The sequence below is a fragment of the Camponotus floridanus genome, unplaced genomic scaffold (genome assembly GCF_003227725.1).
Source record: "Camponotus floridanus strain SB8 unplaced genomic scaffold, Cflo_v7.5 scaffold142, whole genome shotgun sequence".
Lineage (NCBI taxonomy): Eukaryota > Metazoa > Arthropoda > Insecta > Hymenoptera > Formicidae > Camponotus > Camponotus floridanus.
Window position 1 is genome coordinate 523,940 of NW_020229262.1, and position 23,072 is coordinate 547,011.

Below are 23,072 nucleotides of genomic sequence, written 5' to 3' on the forward strand. Positions count from 1 at the left end.
TGTCTGTCTGTGTGTGTGTGTGTGTGTGTGTGTGAACATACATTTTAAAATTCTTGAATTCTTTCAAAAATCTTTGAAAATGTTATTATTTATATGCTAATCGAAATATTTCATTATACGCGATTCAGAAGACATATGATAGATACTACCCAAATAAATGATAAATGATAAATATGACGGACTTGAACGTAACGTAATGAACGATTACGGTAATTGATATATATGGAGCTATCTCAGCCGATCAACTTATCACGAAATGACTGGAAATGATACTGGCTGTCTTGGTCTAAGTTGGATCAAATTATAAAGCGTATGCGTCACCACAAAAGATGTGCGAGTAAGGAGGTGAGTTATGATGAATTTGCGGAAATTACAATCTCTAAAAGTGAAACAGTGTATTATCACTGTCAGTGCAGTGATCAGTACTGTACTTATAACTGCTTGTAATCAGTGAATATTTACTGTTTTTCAGTGATAATATATTGATTCACGCTATTGAAAGTAGTATATATATATATATTACTTTTATCTTGACAAAAGGTCGAATACATGACTTCGCATATTATAATAATAAAAAAATATAATTGATCAGATAATCTTCCTTAATCATTACACACTATATATTATTGCGTATGTACTCTGTATTTAATAAAATTAACTTATAAAATAATTGTCAGTCATTTTTCGGTAGATAATTATAATTAATTATCTGACTGTGTAAGACATATAATATAAAATATATACATTTTATCAGATATATTAAACTAACAATTAAATTTTTAACTAGATTGCACGTGAAGTTTTATATGGATAAATGATATAAAGAAAAATAGCTCTTTGGAAATAAATTTTAATAAAAACAAATTTTTTAAGAATATAATGAAGTGTAATAAAGTCTAATATTCATGTAGATTACATTGTTATTTAAATTTGTCAATCAAAGTATACATTCGGTTGATTATTTTATTTATATTTCAAAAACTAAACTATAGTACATTTTTTATACTTTATTAGTTTTGTTATATGCATGTACATGAGACTTCCTCATTGTCTTTTTAATTATTTTGAAGTATGTTAACTTTTGAATTGATAAGATTAAAACGTGTTATCAAACGACGCGATAGCGTCGCGACGCAAAGTACATAAAAAACTAATAAAAATTGGGTCCGAGCATTAAGAGTCATTTATTTATTCTCGATCGACGTGGCGCTACCAAGCTTACCCGGAATTTTACGTTAGAATGACGTCACATAAACTTTGATTGAAATATTTCAGAACTTTTGATTGAAATATTTCAGAAACTAAAGCCGGAATTTAAAATGGCATTTTTCTCATATAAAGTAAATACAAACTTTCAATTATGAGTTTGAATAAAATCGGTGCAGTCAATCTCGAGAAATGATAATCGTATGTCAGAATTGTGACATTTTTCAGTTTCCATGATAAGGTTCAGACTCATAAACGTATCTTCGCACGCACACATTCAAAGCGATTTTGTTCCGCAAGCTGTGTTCTTCACATATATGATTATTTGCTTTAGTGTGTAAAAATGCTTTAAGAAACAAAAGTATTATGTACATGTGTGCGCATACGTGTGATATGTGTATATGTGTGTGTATACGTGTGAGACATTAATTTGTCGCATAACAATTTTCAAAAATTTCTTGGGGGTAAAATTTAATCTATCTCGAAAATGGTGTCACAAAAATATAAAAACTACCGTTAGATACTTCTAAGGAAACTAATTTATCGTAACAATTTACAAAGGTAAAAAAAATACGCCAAATACATAAAAAATATTCCACCTTGTATGCAACAAAACGTTTAATTAAAAAATACCCTTATAATAAATAATTTATAAAAATTTTTCCTCAAAAAATATATATATAATTTTCCTAAAAGAATCAAAACTGAATATAAAATCATTATCTAGGTAGCAAGAACACGTCATTTTGATGTTTCAAATTGGTCATTTACTGTCTATTCTTGACATCACGAATTGACATTTTTATGACGTAAAAGTGACGGTCTAATATCACAGATTCTTGACGTCATGACATGTACCGTATTTTGACGTCATAAAATGTACCATATTTTGACGTCTTTTTCTTAGCATAATAACATATTTAATAGTGTTGTCGAATAAAGCACTCTCTAAAAGTGAATCAGTGTATTACTGTGTATTACACTGAAAAACAGTAAATAATCACTGATTACAGCAGTTATAAATACAGTACTGTAAATCAGTGATATTTTCTTGAAAGAATCAATTAATAATTTCGACTGTTTCAATTAGTAATATCTCAGTAATATTTCTCAATATCAGTAATATTTCTTTCGTTTTTGCCAGTAATATTAAACTACAATTCATCTCTATCTATTTCATAAATATAATATAAATATAATAAATATAAAAATAAATAATGTATATAAATATAAATAAATATATATAAAATTAAAAATTTTATTCATATTTATTAAGTATTTATTATATTAAAAAAATTTTATTTTATTTATATTACATGTAAATTGAACTTGTTATTTTAAATAGATAACGAACGAATAATTTTCATTAAATCGCCAGACATTTATTTGTCCGTCTTATAAGGTTGATTTAATATCTAAGCCTCTCTATTCTTTATTGAGATTGTCATCAGAAACTAAATCGAAGTAATATTTCTAATTTTATCTGTCACTCTTTGCAAACTTTATGTAATTTTTATGATTAAAATTAAATACGAGAGAGATAGCGATCATAGCGGTAAACGAACGAACTAGCGATTACTGATTTTACAGTGAAATTTATTGGTTTTACAGTGAATTTTACTTTAACTGACCATAATCAGTGGGATATAAGATAAAATAACAAAAAAATAAGCGTTTCCACTGAAGATCAGTAACATACTTACTGATTCTCAGTGAAATCTTATTTTACTGTTTAAATTAGTGATATCACAGTTTTCACTGATTCACTTTTAGAGATCAAATTAACCGATTCGAGAGCATCATTGAACAATTACAGCCATTCTATTCTTCAGAGGATTGAATAAACTGCTTCATTCGAAAACGCTGAAAAACTCAAATGATGAAGAAACGCAACGATAAGAAAATAGGTCACAAATTTTATATTTGTTATTATTATTTTATTTAAACGTAAATAAAAAAAACTTACACCTAATAACATATCATATAACATTTTAACAAATAATGTCTTTCATTGTCTGAGTTTTATACAAATATATTTTGTCAATCAATTGTATTATTTATTAAAAAATGTATATATTTTTTGGCACTTTAATTACACTCGATTGATATAAGTAGCTAATATTTTAACTATGCAACATGAATCGTACACAGATAAACGCATGCGTCGAAAGAATTGTTAAAGTCTGATTACGAAAGTCATGTTATATAAAAAATTTTAAAAGATTTTTTTATGGGATCGATGTATAATACTAATTAATGACATTAATAATAAAATAATCGTCACTTTATGACTGAAAAATGACATCAAAATAATGTATAAAATAAATCTTATATCAAGATATCAATGATAAAGTCATGTAACAAATCAGTCATTTTGACATATGACCAACAATGACCAGTTTGGAACGTCAAAATGACGCGTGCTTGCTACCTGGGTAATTAATTAGCAAGTACATTGAAGCAATTGATAGGGATTTGTAATTTGAAATGTTTGTCACAAATTCAATCTTGCATTTATATATTAGATTCTCGACAAAATGAAAATGATTTTCAAAATAAGTTCCAAGTAAATTTGAAACTAAAAAAATTAAGACCAAAACAACTTACAAAAACTTGGCGTGCTCGGGTCACATTATAACCCTAAAAAATTACCATTAAAAAATTACCATTAAAAAAAAGGTAAAAAATGGTGTTTAATTACCATTAAAAAATTACCATTAAAAAAAAGGTAAAAAATGGTGCTAAGTCCGCGTAAAAAACAGTATATGTATTTGCAAAATAGTGTATTATTAACTGTAAAAAACTACTGTATTGTATATCAACAAAAATAATGATATCAAAAAAATTGCGCTAAGTGAAAATAAAAACTTATAAAAATACTTTAACCAAAAAAAGTTATACAAAATAGTTGTTTTAATTTTCTACATTATTTTCTACATTTCTAGAAAAATAATGATATCCAAAAATTACGCTAATTGAAAATAAAAACTTAAAATATTTTAACTAAAAAAAATTGTACAAAATAATTGTTTTAATTTCCTATAAATAATATTAAAAAGTTGCACCAACTGAATAAAAATTTTTACTATAAAATAGACATATATATCTTTTTTATTTTCAATATTAAAAGAAAAATGATATTAAATGAATTGTAATATATCTATTATAAAAAATCAAATCGAATTGAAAATATGAACAATCATATACATTGCAATAATCATATGCATATATCCTGAAAAGTTTAATTTAAAAAAAATAGAAAATGATAATACAAAATACAAAATTAAAAATTATTAAAAAAATTAAAAATTAGAAATTAATAAATAAAAAATAAAAATTTATATAAAAATTAAAAATTAATACATATAAAAAAATTTTAGTTAAAAAACTTAGCGCTGCTAATTTCATTAGCACATTGTTCAGCGTAGCAGCGCTAATTGTAAATGTCAATTACATATTTTTTCTTCGGAACAATTATGTGTTTTTTTTTACACCAATTGATTCCTCTCATTATTTTGTACATAAAAGTATTAAGGTAAGATAATCTCGAGAAATAAATATTTTACTTGTTAACAACTTTGTACGCTTGCGCATTGGGGACTTGAGCGTTGACCAAGGAGACGTTTCTTAATATGCTCTTATTGCTGTTCACGATGCACATAGAGCAAAAATAACGACACTTTTCTGATATAAATCAAGCTCAAGCTATCAATTAAGCCTAGTAAGAACTCGATTCGTTCAGCGATTATTTCAATATGATAATCTCAAATATCTCCAACTATCCGACTCGCGTAAATATACACGGAGTGTATATCTTGTTGCTTATGCGGGACTTAGCACAAGACACTACCGTGTCTCTTGACATCGGTAAAGTCATTGTCAGAATGCACTGCGACACATAAGTACACAAGCTTATCTCGTAGTAGCTGATGTAACATCTGCGATATTCAGCAATATATTTTTCTCTAGCAAGCCTACCATACCAAATATCGTACATTTTACATCAGCTGCTACAAGGTAAGCTTCTGTGTCACGGTGTATTTCAACAATTACAAAAAAAAAAATATATATATATATATATACACTTTTAAAATATATACATATATATATGTATATACAGGGTCTACCAAAAGTGTGGAAACCCCTAAATATCTCGGAAAATATACGTTTTACAGAAAAGTGTTTCCAACAAAAGTTGTAGGGTTTAAGAAGATCTATATACTGATTCTATCAGTTTGACCTTGGATGGCGTCGTCAAGGTCAGGTCAAGGTCACATTGACTTTTTTAAATGACACCCCCTACATTTGATTGCATATTCTTATAGCTTAATTCAAGAGCTTTCCAAAACACTATAATAATGTTCATTTTTATTAAGTACTTTGCGAGTTATGAGGGTTGAATGATAGAGTAGCGCCGGTATTAACATTATCCAAGGTGTACTACATGGAAATGAGGGAGGAGAGGATTGGCCACCTCGGTCACCAGATCTAACTCCTCTTGATTATTATCTATGGGGATATCTGAAGAGTAAGGTTTACAGAACAAAACCTAAAACCATTCACGAATTGATACAGCGAATAAGGGATGAAATGGCTTTGATACCTTTTGAAACGAATCGTAAAGTCATTTCTACATTCTACCAAAGATTAGCATATTGTCAGGAAGTAAATGGCAGCCACTTTCAGCATTTACTTTAACACATTGAAACACATTTGCAATCGTTTGGTGCAACCTAACCTGATCTCTGTATACACGCACCGCACGCACGCACACGCACACATTTCGAACAATTATTATGATAAATGAGCATCCACAAATTTATTTACTGTTTACTATGTCGATTGCTTTCCAGGTCTTTAAATGCTCGATTGTAATTTGGTTGGGTCTTTGCTTTTGCTGACTGGATCCACGACCGATCTTGCCTTAGTTAGCTGGATCACACACACAACAGATGCAAATCCGAGCGAGTAACCTCCATGTAGTACACCTTGGATAATGTTAATACCGGCGCTACTCTATCATTCAACCCTCATAACTCGCAAAGTACTTAATAAAAATGAACATTATTATAGTGTTTTGGAAAGCTCTTGAATTAAGCTATAAGAATATGCAATCAAATGTAGGAGGTGTCATTTAAAAAAGTCAATGTGACCTTGACCTGACCTTGACGACGCCATCCAAGGTCAAACTGATAGAATCAGTATATAGATCTTCTTAAACCCTACAACTTTTGTTGGAAACACTTTTCTGTAAAACGTATATTTTCCGAGATATTTAGGGGTTTCCACACTTTTGGTAGACCCTGTATATATATTTATATATATATATACTTTTTTATATAATAAAATGCAACAATTTTATATAAATATATATGGTAGATTTAAAAATATAATATTAAATATGTATTATTTAATATAATATTGTTTTTTAATGTCATACAGCGTATATAAAACATTCTTACTTATTCATAATTAGATGTTTCAGATGTAGCAAAGTTAAACATGACATTTCGAAATCGATAAGATGAAAACGTCTGCAAAAGGTTAATTATGCAATTTTTTCTAGTTGCTACTAGTTCTACAAGTTTTATGAATATGATTATTTCTCTTCTCTGACATTGAACAAGTAATCATTAGTGTAATATTATCGATTATAAATCATCTTTACCAAGAAAAACTTTATTCCTACCTACAAATTATTATCATATTAAATACTCTACATCTTATATTGAACCACATTAATCGGCTTTGGCAAGAAACTTCTAATTAAAAATTTTTTACAGAATAAATCAAAATTATATACTTCGATTCCCGATTCAGCGACTTCGCCCCGATATTTTTCTCGTCTACGTCTCTTCGGGGGGGTAAAGAGGGTTGTATAGAATTTCTCAAAAATGAGAATCTATATCTTGGTTAAATGCACCAAGTAAAATATATGCATATGCCGTGTTTTTCGTTTAAAATTTCGCGTACAATCAAAAAGAATTTTTCAGGCATTTACCATCCATTGTCGCTCGTAGACGCTAATTTTCTTATCATGTTATTGAATATATAACGAGCCTAATTCCTTTCGATTTAATTTAATTCACGCGCTAGCTGAAATGATCGCGTTTCATTGTCCATAGTTATAAACAAATAGACGAGGGTAGTATCGGTGTGGGGCTGAATAGCTCAGTGGTAAGAGCAGTCGCCCGGCAAGCGAAAGACTCGGGTTCGATTCCCGATTCAGCGACTTCGCCCCGATATTTTTCTCGTCTACGTCTCTTCGGGGGGGTAAAGAGGGTTGTATAGAATTTCTCAAAAATGAGAATCTATATCTTGGTTAAATGCACCAAGTAAAATATATGCATATGCCGTGTTTTTCGTTTAAAATTTCGCGTACAATCAAAAAGAATTTTTCAGGCATTTACCATCCATTGTCGCTCGTAGACGCTAATTTTCTTATCATGTTATTGAAAATTATATACCTACAGAGATGCTATATCTGTGGAAAAATAATAATAGCAATAAATACAAATGAATTGAAAGAAGAAATAAAATTAAGATAGGTTCAAGTCAGAAAACGCAATTGATTTAAACGATTTCAATTATAGTATATAATATGTTGTGTTCTTATGTATATAAAAATATTTTGAGGTTACGTGAGAAATAACCAAAAATAATGCTTAAATAATTAGTCTATATAAAGAAATTGATTAAAATAGAAATCACAGAAAATTTTTATTCAGTCTCCCTATAAAATCATGTAGTAGCAAATAAGTGTTACATATAACAATTAATTACATGATTTCACAATGCAAAAAGAGGAAGAAAAATAAAAAGTGACCAGCGAAATAAAATTTTTTTAAATATATTATTTTTTTATATACATATTTTTTTTCCAAAATAATCTGTAATTTCACATTAAATGACAAAAACGTATTATTTATTCAACACAAAATATTATATATTTCTGTCTTTTTTTCATTATATTTATAACAGTGTTTCTAACCTGTTTCCAATCGATAGTTTTAATGTCAGTTTTTTTGCCACTTACATAACGTATCATCGATTAATAGAAGAAAGAAGACGTAGCATAAAGAATATTTCGATTGTGCTGTGCTCACTTCATATCGGAAATAAGTGTCATCGCGGAACTCATCTATTGTGCTAGTTGGATAAATATTAATACTGTATGTATTGAATAATTTTATTTTTTAAGAAGTATTTGATATTGATTGATTTGACAATATAAATATATATATAACACAGATTTCTACATATTATATCTAGACCGCTAACAAACAGCTATGACTCATACGAAATATAGAACATGACCATTTACAATTGGTCAAATTGTTATCAAATATCGCAGAATTCGATATGACATGTCACTTGATAAAATCAAATAAGATATGATATTAAAAACATGTACATTTAAAACACTTTAAAGTAAAAATAAAATAAGAAATAACATTTAAAAAACAGCAATTTCGATTATATTTAACATAATACAAATTATCTTGAAATTTTTTAAATCACATAAATAAATAAATTTTTCCTTCATCCTCCGTATATGAAATCAAATATCAAAAATAGAAAAGCAAATTCTCATTTATACTAATTATTTGAAATGTTTAAATAAAGAAAACATTTTGGCATAAATATTTTGCAAGTAAAATGAGAATGTGCATTAGACTAAACACTGTTCTAATAATATTTTAAAATTTTTATAAATGATAAAATCAAGACATAGAAAAAAAATAAAAGAGAGAGAATACAAACTAAAAATTTAAATTTCATTTATAATTATTTAGAAACAATAAAAAAAAGTAAAATAGTCATTATAATTAAAACTTATCAAGCGAACAATTGTTTTCTGTTTTATATCTATCTTAGTTTCATTCTTTTTAACAATTAGTCCAATAATTTATTATGAGCTTCAATTATAGTACTAATCAGTTTTTTTATACAAACTTTTAGTTTAAGCTCTTCTTCTATAAACAAAACATATCTAACATTTAAAAAATATTTTTATTAAAACTAAATTTCTTGCGTACACATAAACATGGATTTATTTATTTTATTACTTTTCAAATATTTCATGATAAACACTCACATTTACTCACATTTTTAAAAATAAAACGATTAATATTAACAATATTCATAACGATTTTAAGATGCTCTCTATTTTAACAATAAGTGCAAAATTCATCAATTTAAACCTAAAACAAAATTTTACAAAGTTTCTGAAATAAAATAATACAAGAATGTATACGCCTTTAGTCGTGCATTTGCACGCAGTGATGCTTTAATGCATCATAGAGCTAATAATAAAAAACATCATATGTATCTAACAGTAAATATGTATCTAAGCGCAAGAAATCTAATACAAGCTTATCTGTCGAGCGCACATAACTCTAAAGAACATGCAGCTAAATTGCTTCACTCCTGATTTTGCACATTTGTATGAAGCAGTTTTTTCTTATTTAAATATGTTTAAAACCTTCCAATGCCATAAACAATGATATATTGCTGCAAGCAGACCTAACCTTTGTCATATTAGATAACATATGTACGATATAAATCATTAAATCATGAAATAGCAACTTACGCATCAAACTTACAAGATAACTGGCTGTGATCAGAATTTCAATGAATAAACATACTTAAAAAAATTATGATTGATAATAATATCATTGGAAATAATATCATTAATCAAGCAAAAACAGAGATACGAAACAGTGATCAAGGAAAAATGGAAATATAAAAACAATTGTTAAATAATTATACATATTATTTATTAAAGATCCAAAGAGCAAATGATTAAAATAATCAAGGATTAAACAAGAGAAAAAAATAATAAATATCGATTTTAATCGATTTTTAAATGATGATTAATTTGTTTAGTATATATTATTACATATTATGTAACTTGCATAATTCTTTTCATTATAATCATATCTCTTTCTATGATTTAGTGAAAATTTCCTCTTATCTTTTCATTTCTTTTCTCCGAAACTATCCGTGATCGACCTATTCGTTACCCTTCTCTGGCATTATAAATACATTTTTCTATGCAATTTCTATTAGCATAGTTTTTACATAATTGCACACGATACTATAGGTTTGTTTTTTATTCCTGCACTGGCTGCACTAGTTCAAAAAGTGTACACTAAAGCGTTTGTTATTCCAGAACTAGTGTAACCGATACCGTTCGTTATTCCAGTGCAGGAAAACTTAGTGCACGAGTTCACTGAACTGGCTGCACTAGGTCTGGAGGTAGTGCAAGCAGTGTAGAGCAACCAAGGAGGTGTTTTTTATTCCTGCACTGAATATAGCCGGCAATTTCAAAACTTAAAGGTTAATGTAAGTATAAAAGTAGAAGTTTTTTTAGATCAAAAAAAATTTTACAAAATTTATATTTCAATATATATATATATATATATATATATATATATATATAATGTTCACAATTTATATAGTAAAAATCGTTACCAGTTACTGTTGAGTAAAATATAAAATTTGTAAGGTTAGAAAATCTTAATCTGTGAAATCTAATAATAGTAATTTTAATAATTTTATTTGAAACATATGTATGTATAATATTATGTATAACATTATGTATAATGTGACGCGCCATATTTTTGCACTGCTTTATACTAGTTTACAATGTATCGTTTTCTACTCCCGTCTGCACTCTCAGTTCTCGCTTGCACTGGCTCAGTTCTAGCGCAGAACTAGTTCAGTTCAGTGTAGGAATAAAAAACCTAATAACCAAACCGATGCACGCGATAGTAATTTTACATGGGAATAAATTGCACTAGTACGTATATAGTGAAATGATAGGTAGATGAAGCCAAACGAGACAGCAAAAGGAAAAAAAGAAAAAATAGGAAGTATAAAAAAATAACAATAAGTAATAATAAAACAATTCATCGGACATCACAGCAACATAAGATGCTTTTGCCGGTCTTCTGCATCTTTTTCCATAATGTTCATTAATTAAAATTTATATTACTTATATTATTTATATCATTAATTAAAATTAATGAAATTTCTTTTGCAACTCTTCTTCCAATTAGAATAAAGAATTAGATAAAGAAGTTTTGCAATTTTTAAAGTACATTTAAATTAAACATAGATTGTTCAAAATCAAACGAAATATCCGACCACCAATTAACGCGAATAATTATTCGCGCAGTAGGTTTCGCGTGTAGTAGATAGCGCCCGCTCCGAGACCGCGCGGACCGCTTCGCTGTGAATTCGAATCTCAGCCGACTCGGAAAAATAAAAAACACGAGCGACCGCTCACTTTCAAAAAGATTCTCTGCTTTCTTTGATTCAACTCAAAACTAATTTTTCATCGTTCGAGAATCTTCTCGAAGGACGGTATAAAACCACGCACCCGATGCCGTGTCCATCACTTCAAGTTTTCCGCCAGTCTAAAACCGCGCTGTACGAGAAACAACGAGTAATAAATTTTCGCTTTTTTCGATTTTAATAGTCTTCATCGCACTGAATCGACTATTCTCGGTACTTGCAAGGCAGTGGCCTGCTTGCATAGCATTTGTTCGCCGCTTTCCTTCTTTTGCAAATTACATTTTTTTTGTACTCTTTTGTGTGTGGAGCAAATATAGTCAAGTAATTCTTTGTCTTCTCTTCCATCTTTTGATCAAACTACCCGGATCACAGGTATATATTCGTACATAGATATAGCAACATTATAATTAATATTAACCTATCAATAATCTATAATTGTAAAATAATATAAATATTTTATTCTCTTTTCAACATATGAATATGTACATATACATTATTTTGCCTTAAATGTAACTATACAATTAATAATAATATCTATATGCATCGATTCAATTATTAAATTGATGCACGTATTTCTAATTGCAAAAATATCTTTAATTCAATTTTTAATTCATTTCGTTTTACCTCATTAAATGAAAAAAAAAATTCAGCGAGTCAGCAACATATTCAATGAGTCATGATTTTTAGTATAATTTTAAGTATAATCAGTCGAGAAGCGACTGCCATGAACAGTTAAAACGAACAGTTAAACAGTGCGTATGTATGGATGTAAATTAATATTAATTTTAACATAATTTTTTAATTCATATTAGTTGTATTGTTTTTAAAGTTATATGTTAAAAATAATTATCTTCATTAATATTAACATTTCGATAAAGAAAACGATGAAAATAATATATTCATAATTATTATACATATGGATAACATATTTAATAATTTTAGATTGCGCCCCTTTAATTTTGTGAAGGACAATAAACACCACCATAAAGATGATTAAATTAGAAATGCCTTCATTTAAAGAAATATTAAAAGATACTGGAGGAAACGAACAACTTCTAGAAGAGCTACTGATTAAACTTCGACTATGGTTGAAGCAGCAAATTCATCTTCCTGAAGGTTTGCATTTTTAAATTTAAAGAAAAAAAAGTAAGATCTTATTAGTCAATTTATTACATATTATCTTCAAATCTAAAGAGCATATTTCGTAAATGTACTGATAAAAATATAATTAAAATATATATACACATAATTTATATAAAAGGAGAAATTATGCGCGAAGAATTAGTTGATCAGAAATCAAATATTAAATATTTAAGAAACAATATTTTCTCTCTTAGTTTATTATAATAAATACATATTATATGTTATGAATCGTCCCCTATCTCCTGAATAATAACCGACTAACAATTCAACATACAAGATCATTATAGAATATAAAATGGCAATTATTTTAAAATTAATATTAATATGTACATTTATATTTATGTTACGAATATATATATTACTGTATGTAATATAAAAAAAAATATTAATTTTTATTATATCTAGTATACGTATATAACTTTTGCGCGCATAATTTCCACAAAGTGGATTATTTTATTGCTTTTCCAAATCGCATAACTACGTGTTTAATTATTAATAATTCACAAAATTAATATGTTACATCTTTGTAATATATATTGACAAATATAATAGGATTCCAACCTATTTGTTTATATTTATTTATGATTTCTTTCATTCATGAAATCTTATGCATATCGTATGTAATAATCAACATTATTTTATACTTCACAGATATCTCTGAAAAACGATTAAAGTTCTACATTTACAGTGCAAAATTTAATTTAGAAAAAGTTAAGAAACGCTTGGATTTGCATTATACTCTTCGTAATCTAATTCCGGAGGTTTTCACAACTCGTGACCCATTGGCCGACTGTGTGCTTAAAGTAAATACATATATGTAAGTCTTTAAATAACACTTCGAAGTTGTCGGATTCTTACATAATATATTAATATTTAAAAATTTTTTTAAATCATAAAAACATTTTATATCACTAGAAGTATTAATCGCAATTTTATATAATAGTATAATATAATGATATACACACAAGTATAATTATACGTAATTATTATACATAGTTAATTTTTTGCTCAATCATTTAAGATCGATTATTTTTGATTCAAGAAAAAAAAGAAGAGAAAAAAAGAAAACTCATAGAGGTATTGTTACAAATATTTCTTTATTTCTTTCAGACAATTTGTAACCCTACCAATATTAACACCAGAAAATTATAGAATAACTATAATGCGGTGGTTACATTCCGACAGTTCTGCATTTGATCTATATGATCTTACGAAGTACGTATATCTACAAGTTAAACGTAATATACATAATATGTGCAAACAAAACAGTATTATACGTGCACAGTACAACAAACAAACAAACAATATTAATGCAACAGGAAATTTTTTAATTTTATAAAAAAATATTTTATATAAATACTTTTTTATACTTATTTCTCTTGCCGCGTATGCGAGCATGAATATATTATATATTCTTATATTTTTTTTAATTTATGAATTATCGAATCTTATCATGCATTTCCACGATCGTACATAACTATGAAAGAATTTATGCGCAAGTCACGAGATGTTGTAAAAGCACACTCAAAAAAGGCTATATTTAAGATAATATAATGATATAATATTATAAAAAGATATATAAATTAAAAGAGAGGACACGCACGGATATAAAAACACAATAATTAACAAGGATGGAAAGAAGAAGAAAGAAAAGAAGAAATTGAGCTGTATGCAACATTTTACAAGCTTTTTATATTATGATTCACGCGATGCTCTTATTTACTGATGAAATTATTATGTAACATTATTAGGTAAAGCGATTTCGATTTCACAGAGTCGCGCTATCCAGCTGATCCAATCACAATGGATCGATCTTTCGCTTTATTCTGCACGATCTGTAAAATCTTCTCTCTCTCTCTCCCCCCTCTCTCTTTCTTTGCCCTTTCCCTCTCTCTCTCTCTCTCTCTCTCTCTCTCTCTTTGCGTAAGTTAAATATGCAAGTCCTTTTCTCTTGTGCTTGCTATTATCGATAATGAGATAGAAACAAGATATTTTCACGCCCTACTTTTTCCTCTAGTCTACTACGATTCCACTATCCTCAACAGTACACATCGAAAGGAAAAGCTAAAATCAATAACTTCGATAAAATGAGATAAAAAAGGAAATACAGGAAAAATTGTTGGCCTTTTTTTCGTGCGGATTCTTATACAACATCTCGAGATTAGATAATTTTATATTTTTTATTAAATGAAGCAACTCGGCAACAAATTATTTAATTATTTAATAGATTTGATGGATGATAATTGATTGTTATTATATATATATATATATATATATATATATATATACACCTATATACCTACATACATATACACATATACCCAAAATATAAATATTATACAAATTTTTATTCATCTTTGTAAAAATATCAAGATAAAATCAATAAAAATATACTATTTTTTTAAATATTACAGATATTCCTCCATGATAATGGAGACACGTATAGAAGAAGATATTGTTAATTCCGATGTTATAATTTTCGATTGTACCAATTTCACTTTCGGTCATGTATTGAAGTATACACCAGTTGCAGTAAAAAAACTCGACATTCTTTTGGTATTTAAGAAAAAAATTTCTTATATGTATAGTATATACATATAATATATACTTTACAAAAATTAATACATATAATTATACTTTACAAAAATTAATTTTTATTATTCAATCTATATAGGAATCATACGGTTCAAGAATGAAAGCAATATATGTGATAAATACACCAAGTTTTTTTGATGTCTTATTGACAGTAGTTAAATCAGTAATGAAGGCAAAACTTATTAACCGAGTATGTTAACCGAATATAATTTAAAACTAGAAACTTTGTATTTCATGTGTATATGGATTGGAATAATTATACAGTTTTAACTGCAATTATAATATTTTAGATACATCTTTATACATCCGGAATAGAATCAATATATGGGATTATACCAAGATCTCTTTTACCAGTAGAATATGGTGGTGAACAACCTTCACTGACTATTTTATCAGGTACAATATTCTTTACTTCTTTAAAAATATATTTTTTTATCAGTGACTTTATTTCGATTTTAAATATTTAAAACGAAATATTAAAAATAAATGATAACATTTTCACTTGAATATTAATCTATATGTAATAAAAAATATTATCTCTCTTTAATTTTCATGTAGCTTAACAATAATTATTTTATTTTCACAAAAAATTCTTTTAATTAAATATCTAAACCTAAGAATTCCTTTAATTATTTTATATGTATTATATGTGTGTACATATTGTATATGTATATTTAAAACATTTTTTCTTGTATACAAATAAATATATTCATTATATATTTAGAATGTAAAACATATATTAAAAAATGTTCAAATTTCTTTGATATTGTTTCAGATATGTGGAAAGCAAAATTGATAGAACGAAGAGAATGGTTCCTGAAGGAAGAAAAAGTTAAAGTTAACGAATCTCTCCGATCAAATTCTGTAATAAACCCGGACGATCTATTCGGAGTTTCTGGAACATTTCGAAAATTAGACATTGATTAACGTGAATGTTATTTTAAAGATATAAATAATAAGATTTATGTTATCGGATATACCGGGTGTTTCAGACCACCCGTACACCTCATTTTAAAGCAAAGGAAGTGGTTATTTTGAAAAATGTTTCAGACAAAAGTTGTTGAAGATAAAGTAATGCATTACATGGGTAAATTTGATTGACCTTGGGTGGCGTCGTGAAGGTCATGTCAAGGTCGACTTGAATTTTTTAAATGGGAACCCCTATTTTTCATTGCATATTCTTGTAGCTTATCTCGAGAGCTTTCCAAAACACTATAATTAAGTACCTTTTTATTAAGTACTTTTTGAGTTATAAGGCTTGAAATAATTTCTTAATTTTATATAAACCATAAAATATCTAATAAACCATTCATTTTTCGATTATCTTACCTTCATACTTTTATGTACAAAATAATGAGAGGAATCAATTGGTGTAAAGAAAACACATAGTTGTTTCTAAGAAAAAATATGGAATTGTTAATTGCAAATTACATATTTTTTCTTAGAAACAACTATGTGTTTTCTTTACACCAATTGATTCCTCTTATTATTTTGTACATAAAAGTATGAAGGTAAGATAATCGAAAAATGAATGGTTTACTAGATATTTTATGGTTTATATAAAATTAAGAAATTATTTAAAATGGGGTGTACGGGTGGTCTGAAACACCCGGTATACATACAGATATATGCACACACTATAGTTATACTAAACTTTACTAAATAGTTATATGTAATGTAAGGAATTCTTAAAAATATTAATATTCATAAAATAAAATAAATTTTATATTGACATTGTACGTAAAAAATAAAAATTATAGCATACAAGTAGGAGATTATTTAGGCATTATCATAATAAATGATAAGTATATGACAAATTACATAAAAAAATGCACTGAAAAAAGGCAATAATTGCATAATAAAAAAAATTATAGTTGAGATTCCTATTTTCAAAATTATTACTACTATAACATTGATAATAATAACCTTATGCATAGTAATAATAACTTTAAAAATATATTTATATAATTTATATATATTTATGATAATTATATTTTTAGCAGCAATTATATTTAAAGTTATTATTACTATTATACACTCCCCAGCAAAAAAAGCGGTACACTAAAAATTTAGGAAAAATTTACTAAACTTCAAACGCTTGTAAAACAGGAAATATTTATGATACGGGGGTGTTTAAAAAACGAAATTAAAGCTTGAAGCCAGTACTTTGAGCAACTTTTAATGCCGATTAAGTGGCGTGCTTAATTTACTAATGGTCGATGACAGAACGAAAACTTGCAAAATCGATAAGTACAACGTGCAGTTTCTAGAGTTGTGTGGAGTGAAGCAGTTGACGTAACTCAATGAAGTAAAAAGCGCGTGAAAGTTTGAAATTTTCCCTTCAAAATGCGCTTTTGCGGAACTCGATACAATAATTTTTCGCTAAGTTATGCCAATTTGAAGAAAAAGTGTTTTTTACGAGATAATAATGAATTATGAATTGTAATGCCGCCGTTATGAGTGCAAATCACCACAATTCTGTCCAAGCCATGTTGTTAGTCTGAAAACATATCAGTGTGTGTGTGTGTGTGTGTGTGTGTGTGTGTGTGTGTGTGTGCGTGCGTGCGTGCGTGCGTATGTGTGTGTTTGTGTGTATTTGCACACCACAAAGATAAGGACCCCGTGGTTCGTCAACTCTCACAGTATTTAAAGTGTTTCCGAACAATCGCTTGAGACAGTATCTGAACACACACACACACACACACGCACGCACGCACGCACGCACGCACGCACGCACGCACGCACGCACGCACGCACGCACGCACGCACGCACGCACGCACGCACGCACGCACGCACGCACGCACGCACACACACACACACACACACACACACACACACACACACACACACACTGATATGTTTTCAGACTAACAACATGGCTTGGACAGAATTGTGGTGATTTGCACTCATAACGGCGGCATTACAATTCATAATTCATTATTATCTCGTAAAAAACACTTTTTCTTCAAATTGGCATAACTTAGCGAAAAATTATTGTATCGAGTTCCGCAAAAGCGCATTTTGAAGGGAAAATTTCAAACTTTCACGCGCTTTTTACTTCATTGAGTTACGTCAACTGCTTCACTCCACACAACTCTAGAAACTGCACGTTGTACTTATCGATTTTGCAAGTTTTCGTTCTGTCATCGACCATTAGTAAATTAAGCACGCCACTTAATCGGCATTAAAAGTTTCTCAAAGTACTGGCTTCAAGCTTTAATTTTGTTTTTTAAACACCCCCAGAAAAAATATGTAATTTGCAATTAACAATTCCATATTTTTTCTTAAAAACAACTGTATGTTTTCTTTACACCAATTGATTCCTCTCATTATTTTGTACATAAAAGTATCAAGGTAAGATAATCGAAAAATGAATGGTTTACTAGATATTTTATGGTTTATGTAAAATTAAGAAATTATTTCAAGCCTTATAACTCAAAAAGTACTTAATAAAAAGGGACTTAATTATAGTGTTTTGGAAAGCTTTCGAGATAAGCTACAAGAATATGCAATGAAAAATAGGGGGTTCCATTTAAGAAATTGAAGGTAATCTTTATGTGACCTTCAAATGACTATCCAAGGTCAAATCTAAGGTCACCGTCGGATTGCCCGGGAAAAATCCTACAACTTTTGTCTAGGTCATTTTCCTCTGTGATGCGTATTTTTCAAATTATCCTAAATTTTACTTTAAATTTCATTTTGTTTAAGATAGAAATCTAATACAATGACAGAATTGCAGCATGTTTTATTTTAATTAAATCTGAACTTCTAAAATTTTCTTTGATTCTTCATACGTGAAACAAAATTTTATTTTATAAGAAATAATAATGCAATAATAATGAAATTTATAATAGTAAATATATAATGATAAAAACTTAATTAAATCAATAATTTTGACGTATAATATATAGTAATTTACCGGATGGTAATTAATAAATGATTTAGTAGTACAAAAGTGTAGTTGGCCTAGAAGTGCTAAAAATGCATATATATTTTTTGTAGAAAAGGTATATAAGGTATAAATTTTACAAAAAGATGTGAAATCCTTCCAAAAAAACTTTACAAAGGCAAAAAAAATACGCCAAGTACATAAAAAATATTCCACCTTGTATGCAACAAAACGTTTAATAAAAAAGTACCCTTATAATAAATAATTTATAAAAATTTTCCCTCAAAATATATATATACCTAGTAAACGCTAGATATTCCTGGAATAATCATAAAATGGTTCTAAAATCCAAAATAAACATCCCAAGAATATTCTAAAACATTCCGGAATCTTTACAGAAAGTATAATAAGGAATATTCCAATAAGCGCAAAATGTTCCATTGTTTATCCATATTTGGAATATTCCAAAAATATTCTTAGGAAATTCATAAAAAATATTCGAAGGATATCTCACGTATATTCCACATATGTATTCAAAATGATACATAAAGATTATTTTAAGAAAATGGTTTCATAAAATTATTTAGACAATATTTCTTTTATAAATATTGCTCATTTATTTACAAATATATATAATATACATTCAAAAACATACGTACAATATAAAACTGTCAAATATAAAACACAAAACATTGTTTCTCGAAATAAAAAGTAAAATTCAGTTACATTACACATACTATTTCAAATAATCTCAAACTTAAGAAATAAAATATATAGGAAATAGGAGCAGAATATAATGAACAGAAATGCTTCTTTCTATAATTCTTTAATGATAAAAATTATTTCTAAAATAAATTTATAAGAATTCAAACCAAAATAAACTGAAGATATAACTGAAAATAACAATTCATAATCTGAAAATATAACTGAAGATATAACAATTCATTAATTAATAATTACACATCATGTAATCATTTGCACTCAATCACTCAAATTGGCAAAAATAGAAAGTTTTATGTATGTTCGTTACTTGAACATTGTATTATTTCGCTACGAATAACTTTATCTTTAGCTCTGATAAGCCACTTTTCAATAACTTTTTGGACTTCTACTTGATTACTATGAACTTTTCTTATCACGGCTTCTGTAAAATAAATTAATTTTTCAAACACATTTGTACATTACGTTATATTATGTTTATAATTAATTATTAATTAATAAATATAATTAATTCCCTGCTATTAGATATTATTATATTTTCTCTCTATTACTTTGCAGATTTTTAATTCACCAAAAAATTACCTTTATGCTCTTTTTCCTTTTAATGTATATTTCATACAATTTTAAAGTGAACAGAGTATTCATAACTCTGCGAGTCATTTCTGTTACTGTAGAGTCACCAATTTCTTTCAATATCTGCAATTGAAAACATTTCGAACTTATGTTAATTTAAATATAGCGAAGTTAATTTGTAATATGTCGAAAAATGAAAAGTGAATTTTATAGATAATTTAAGGGTAAGCCTCTCTCAATAATTTTTTACAATTTTGTTGCGGTTTTTCACATAATGATAAATTTTTCTATTTCTTTTAACATTGTTATATTATAGTCTCACAGACTATAACCTATACATAATTAAAGTATTAAGCGTCAGTACTTAACGTATTTTCTTTACCTTTGTAAGGTTTTTTTTGGAGGGATTTCACATCTTTTTCTAAAATTTATTGTTAGATATATGTAATGACGTTTTCCCGTCTATGTATCAATGCGTCTTCAATGCTTTACGTAGCAACACTATAGTCGGTATTCATGATCCGATCTTATATTTGAGATCGTCTTAAGTTCGAGCTTGAAATGCTACGCAGCTATTTGATTGGTTGAATGAGGTCTTAAGTCAACCTTGGACCAGACTTAAGACAATCTTAAATATAAGATCGGACTATGAATATCGACTTCTGTAAGAGATGACGCGCGTTCCTTTTTCTAGGGAACGCTAGTTTTATGTGAGAGAGATAGGTTTAGTTGAGATATATTGTTCTTGCTTAACCACGTGCTTTTGGAAATATATAAAGCAAATATATTATCGTTCATTATTACATAGTGCTTTATTCTATAAAAATCCCGTCATTTATTTATATATCTTTTCTGCTAAAAATATATGCATTTTTAGCACTTCGAAGCCAACTACACTTTTGTATTACTAAATCATTTATTAATTGCCATTCGGTATATTATTATATATTATACGTCAAAATTATTGATTTAATTAAGTTTTTATCATTACATATCTACTATTATAGATTTCATTCTTATTGCATTACTTTTTATTATAAAATAAAATTTTATTTCACATGTATGATTATAATGATGTATATAATGTTCACATGTATGAAGAATCAAAGAAAATGTTAGAAGTTCAGATTTAATTGAAATAAGACATACTGCAATTCTGTCATTGTATTAGACTTTTATCTTAAACAAAATGAAATTTAAATTGAAATTTAGCCATTACTAGGTTTAAAGAGAAAAAAAAGAAGTTAAAAATTCGAAAACTTAAACAAATGTATGTAATAAGTAAATAATAATAATATAATAATAATAATTACCATAAAAGTTTAATAGAAGTTTGTTGCACATCGTAATAAATATTATTTTATAGGCAGCATCAACATATATAGTCCATCCTCCCACAACTTAAAATATATTTCCAGTTTTACAAATATGATGTTACTCTTTTCCTACTTCCCTGCAACATCTAAACCTTATTCTTACACACACACACACACACGCGCGCACGCACATATATATATATATATATATATATATATATATATATAAAATTATACATGTAGGGAATATTTCTGCATAATTATATTTGTGTTTACACAGGCAAATGTAAATGTCTATGTAACTATAATTATGGTTGCGAAGTAAAATATGTAAATTTCCACACACACACACACACACACACACACACACACACACACACACACACACAGACACACACACACACACACACACACACATACACACACACACACACACACACACACACATACACACACACACACATATATATATATATTATATATATATATATATATATATATATATATAATTATAAATTACACAATTATATTCCATAAAATAATAACTGTTCATTCTTTTTATTAATATAATATGTCTAATCTAAACATCTAATCATCTAAACATCTAAACATCTAATCATCTAAAATGAGACATATTTTTCGCAATATTTACCTTTTAATTGATGAATTACAGTCCACTTGGTTGTCATTAAGTGTCACAAATCTGTATTTTTATATAATATTAATAAATGTACTTGGCGTCGCGACGCTACTGTGCCGCTTGATAATAACTTTTAATATGTCACTTCTCTTTCTTTGTAAGATACCTGGTATAGGTTATACGAAGGAATATCTTAGATGGTGGTGTCAGGATAGGAGGGCTTCTGTAAGATACCTGGTATAGGTTATACGAAGGAATATCTTAGATGGTGGTGTCAGGATAGGAGGGCTTCAGAGAAGGGAATTTGCCAATTAAGGTTTCTTAATAATTGAGACACTGAGTCTAATATACTCGTTTAATCTTATCACAAGGTTTATCACTCGACCATGACTACACTGTTCGATTCCCATGTTGCGACTCTCTTCCGCGTGTCACTGTCACTCTCCACCACCATCGTTCCACGGCTGTGTTCTAAAATTCACTGCCAGCGCTGTAATCGTTACGTCATAAAGCATGCTATCAACAGCCTTCCATTTTATGAAAGCGTGCTGTAAGCATGGACGTAAGAAATACTGGACAGAGCATAAAGTACTCTTTTAGACGAGGGGAGTGAAATCTGAGGGGTAAGAGGTTCATTGTCGCGGCCATCTTAGATGCATCAGATAGCGTCTATTTTCACGTCGCACG

At 27.9% G+C, this 23,072-nt stretch overlaps 2 protein-coding genes across 6 annotated transcripts in view; one reads left to right on the forward strand and one right to left on the reverse strand.

The window, feature by feature from the left end:
* LOC105258661 (probable cytochrome P450 6a13) overlaps positions 1–22,846 on the reverse strand; it is a 31,272-nt gene extending 8,426 nt beyond the window's left edge. Inside the window, exons 1-2 of one of the 5 annotated variants that reach the window (XM_025406405.1) lie at positions 22,398–22,846; positions 21,743–21,829 (exon numbers count right to left, since the gene is read on the reverse strand). The gene's annotated coding sequence lies outside the window, so the exon portion shown is untranslated. Of the gene's footprint in view, positions 1–21,742; positions 21,892–22,397 lie in introns of all 5 variants that reach the window. The other 4 variants (XM_025406404.1, XM_025406403.1, XM_025406407.1 and 1 more) reach the window with 4 other exon arrangements.
* LOC112637215 (alpha-tocopherol transfer protein-like) lies at positions 164–16,173 on the forward strand. The gene is made up of 8 exons (XM_025406435.1): positions 164–345; positions 12,451–12,624; positions 13,303–13,468; positions 13,762–13,866; positions 15,066–15,207; positions 15,326–15,436; positions 15,537–15,675; positions 16,022–16,173. Exons 2-8 carry the CDS (start codon positions 12,498–12,500, stop codon positions 16,171–16,173), a joined length of 942 nt encoding a protein of 313 aa, XP_025262220.1. The 5' UTR covers positions 164–345; positions 12,451–12,497.
* Positions 22,847–23,072: the final 226 nt, after the last annotated feature.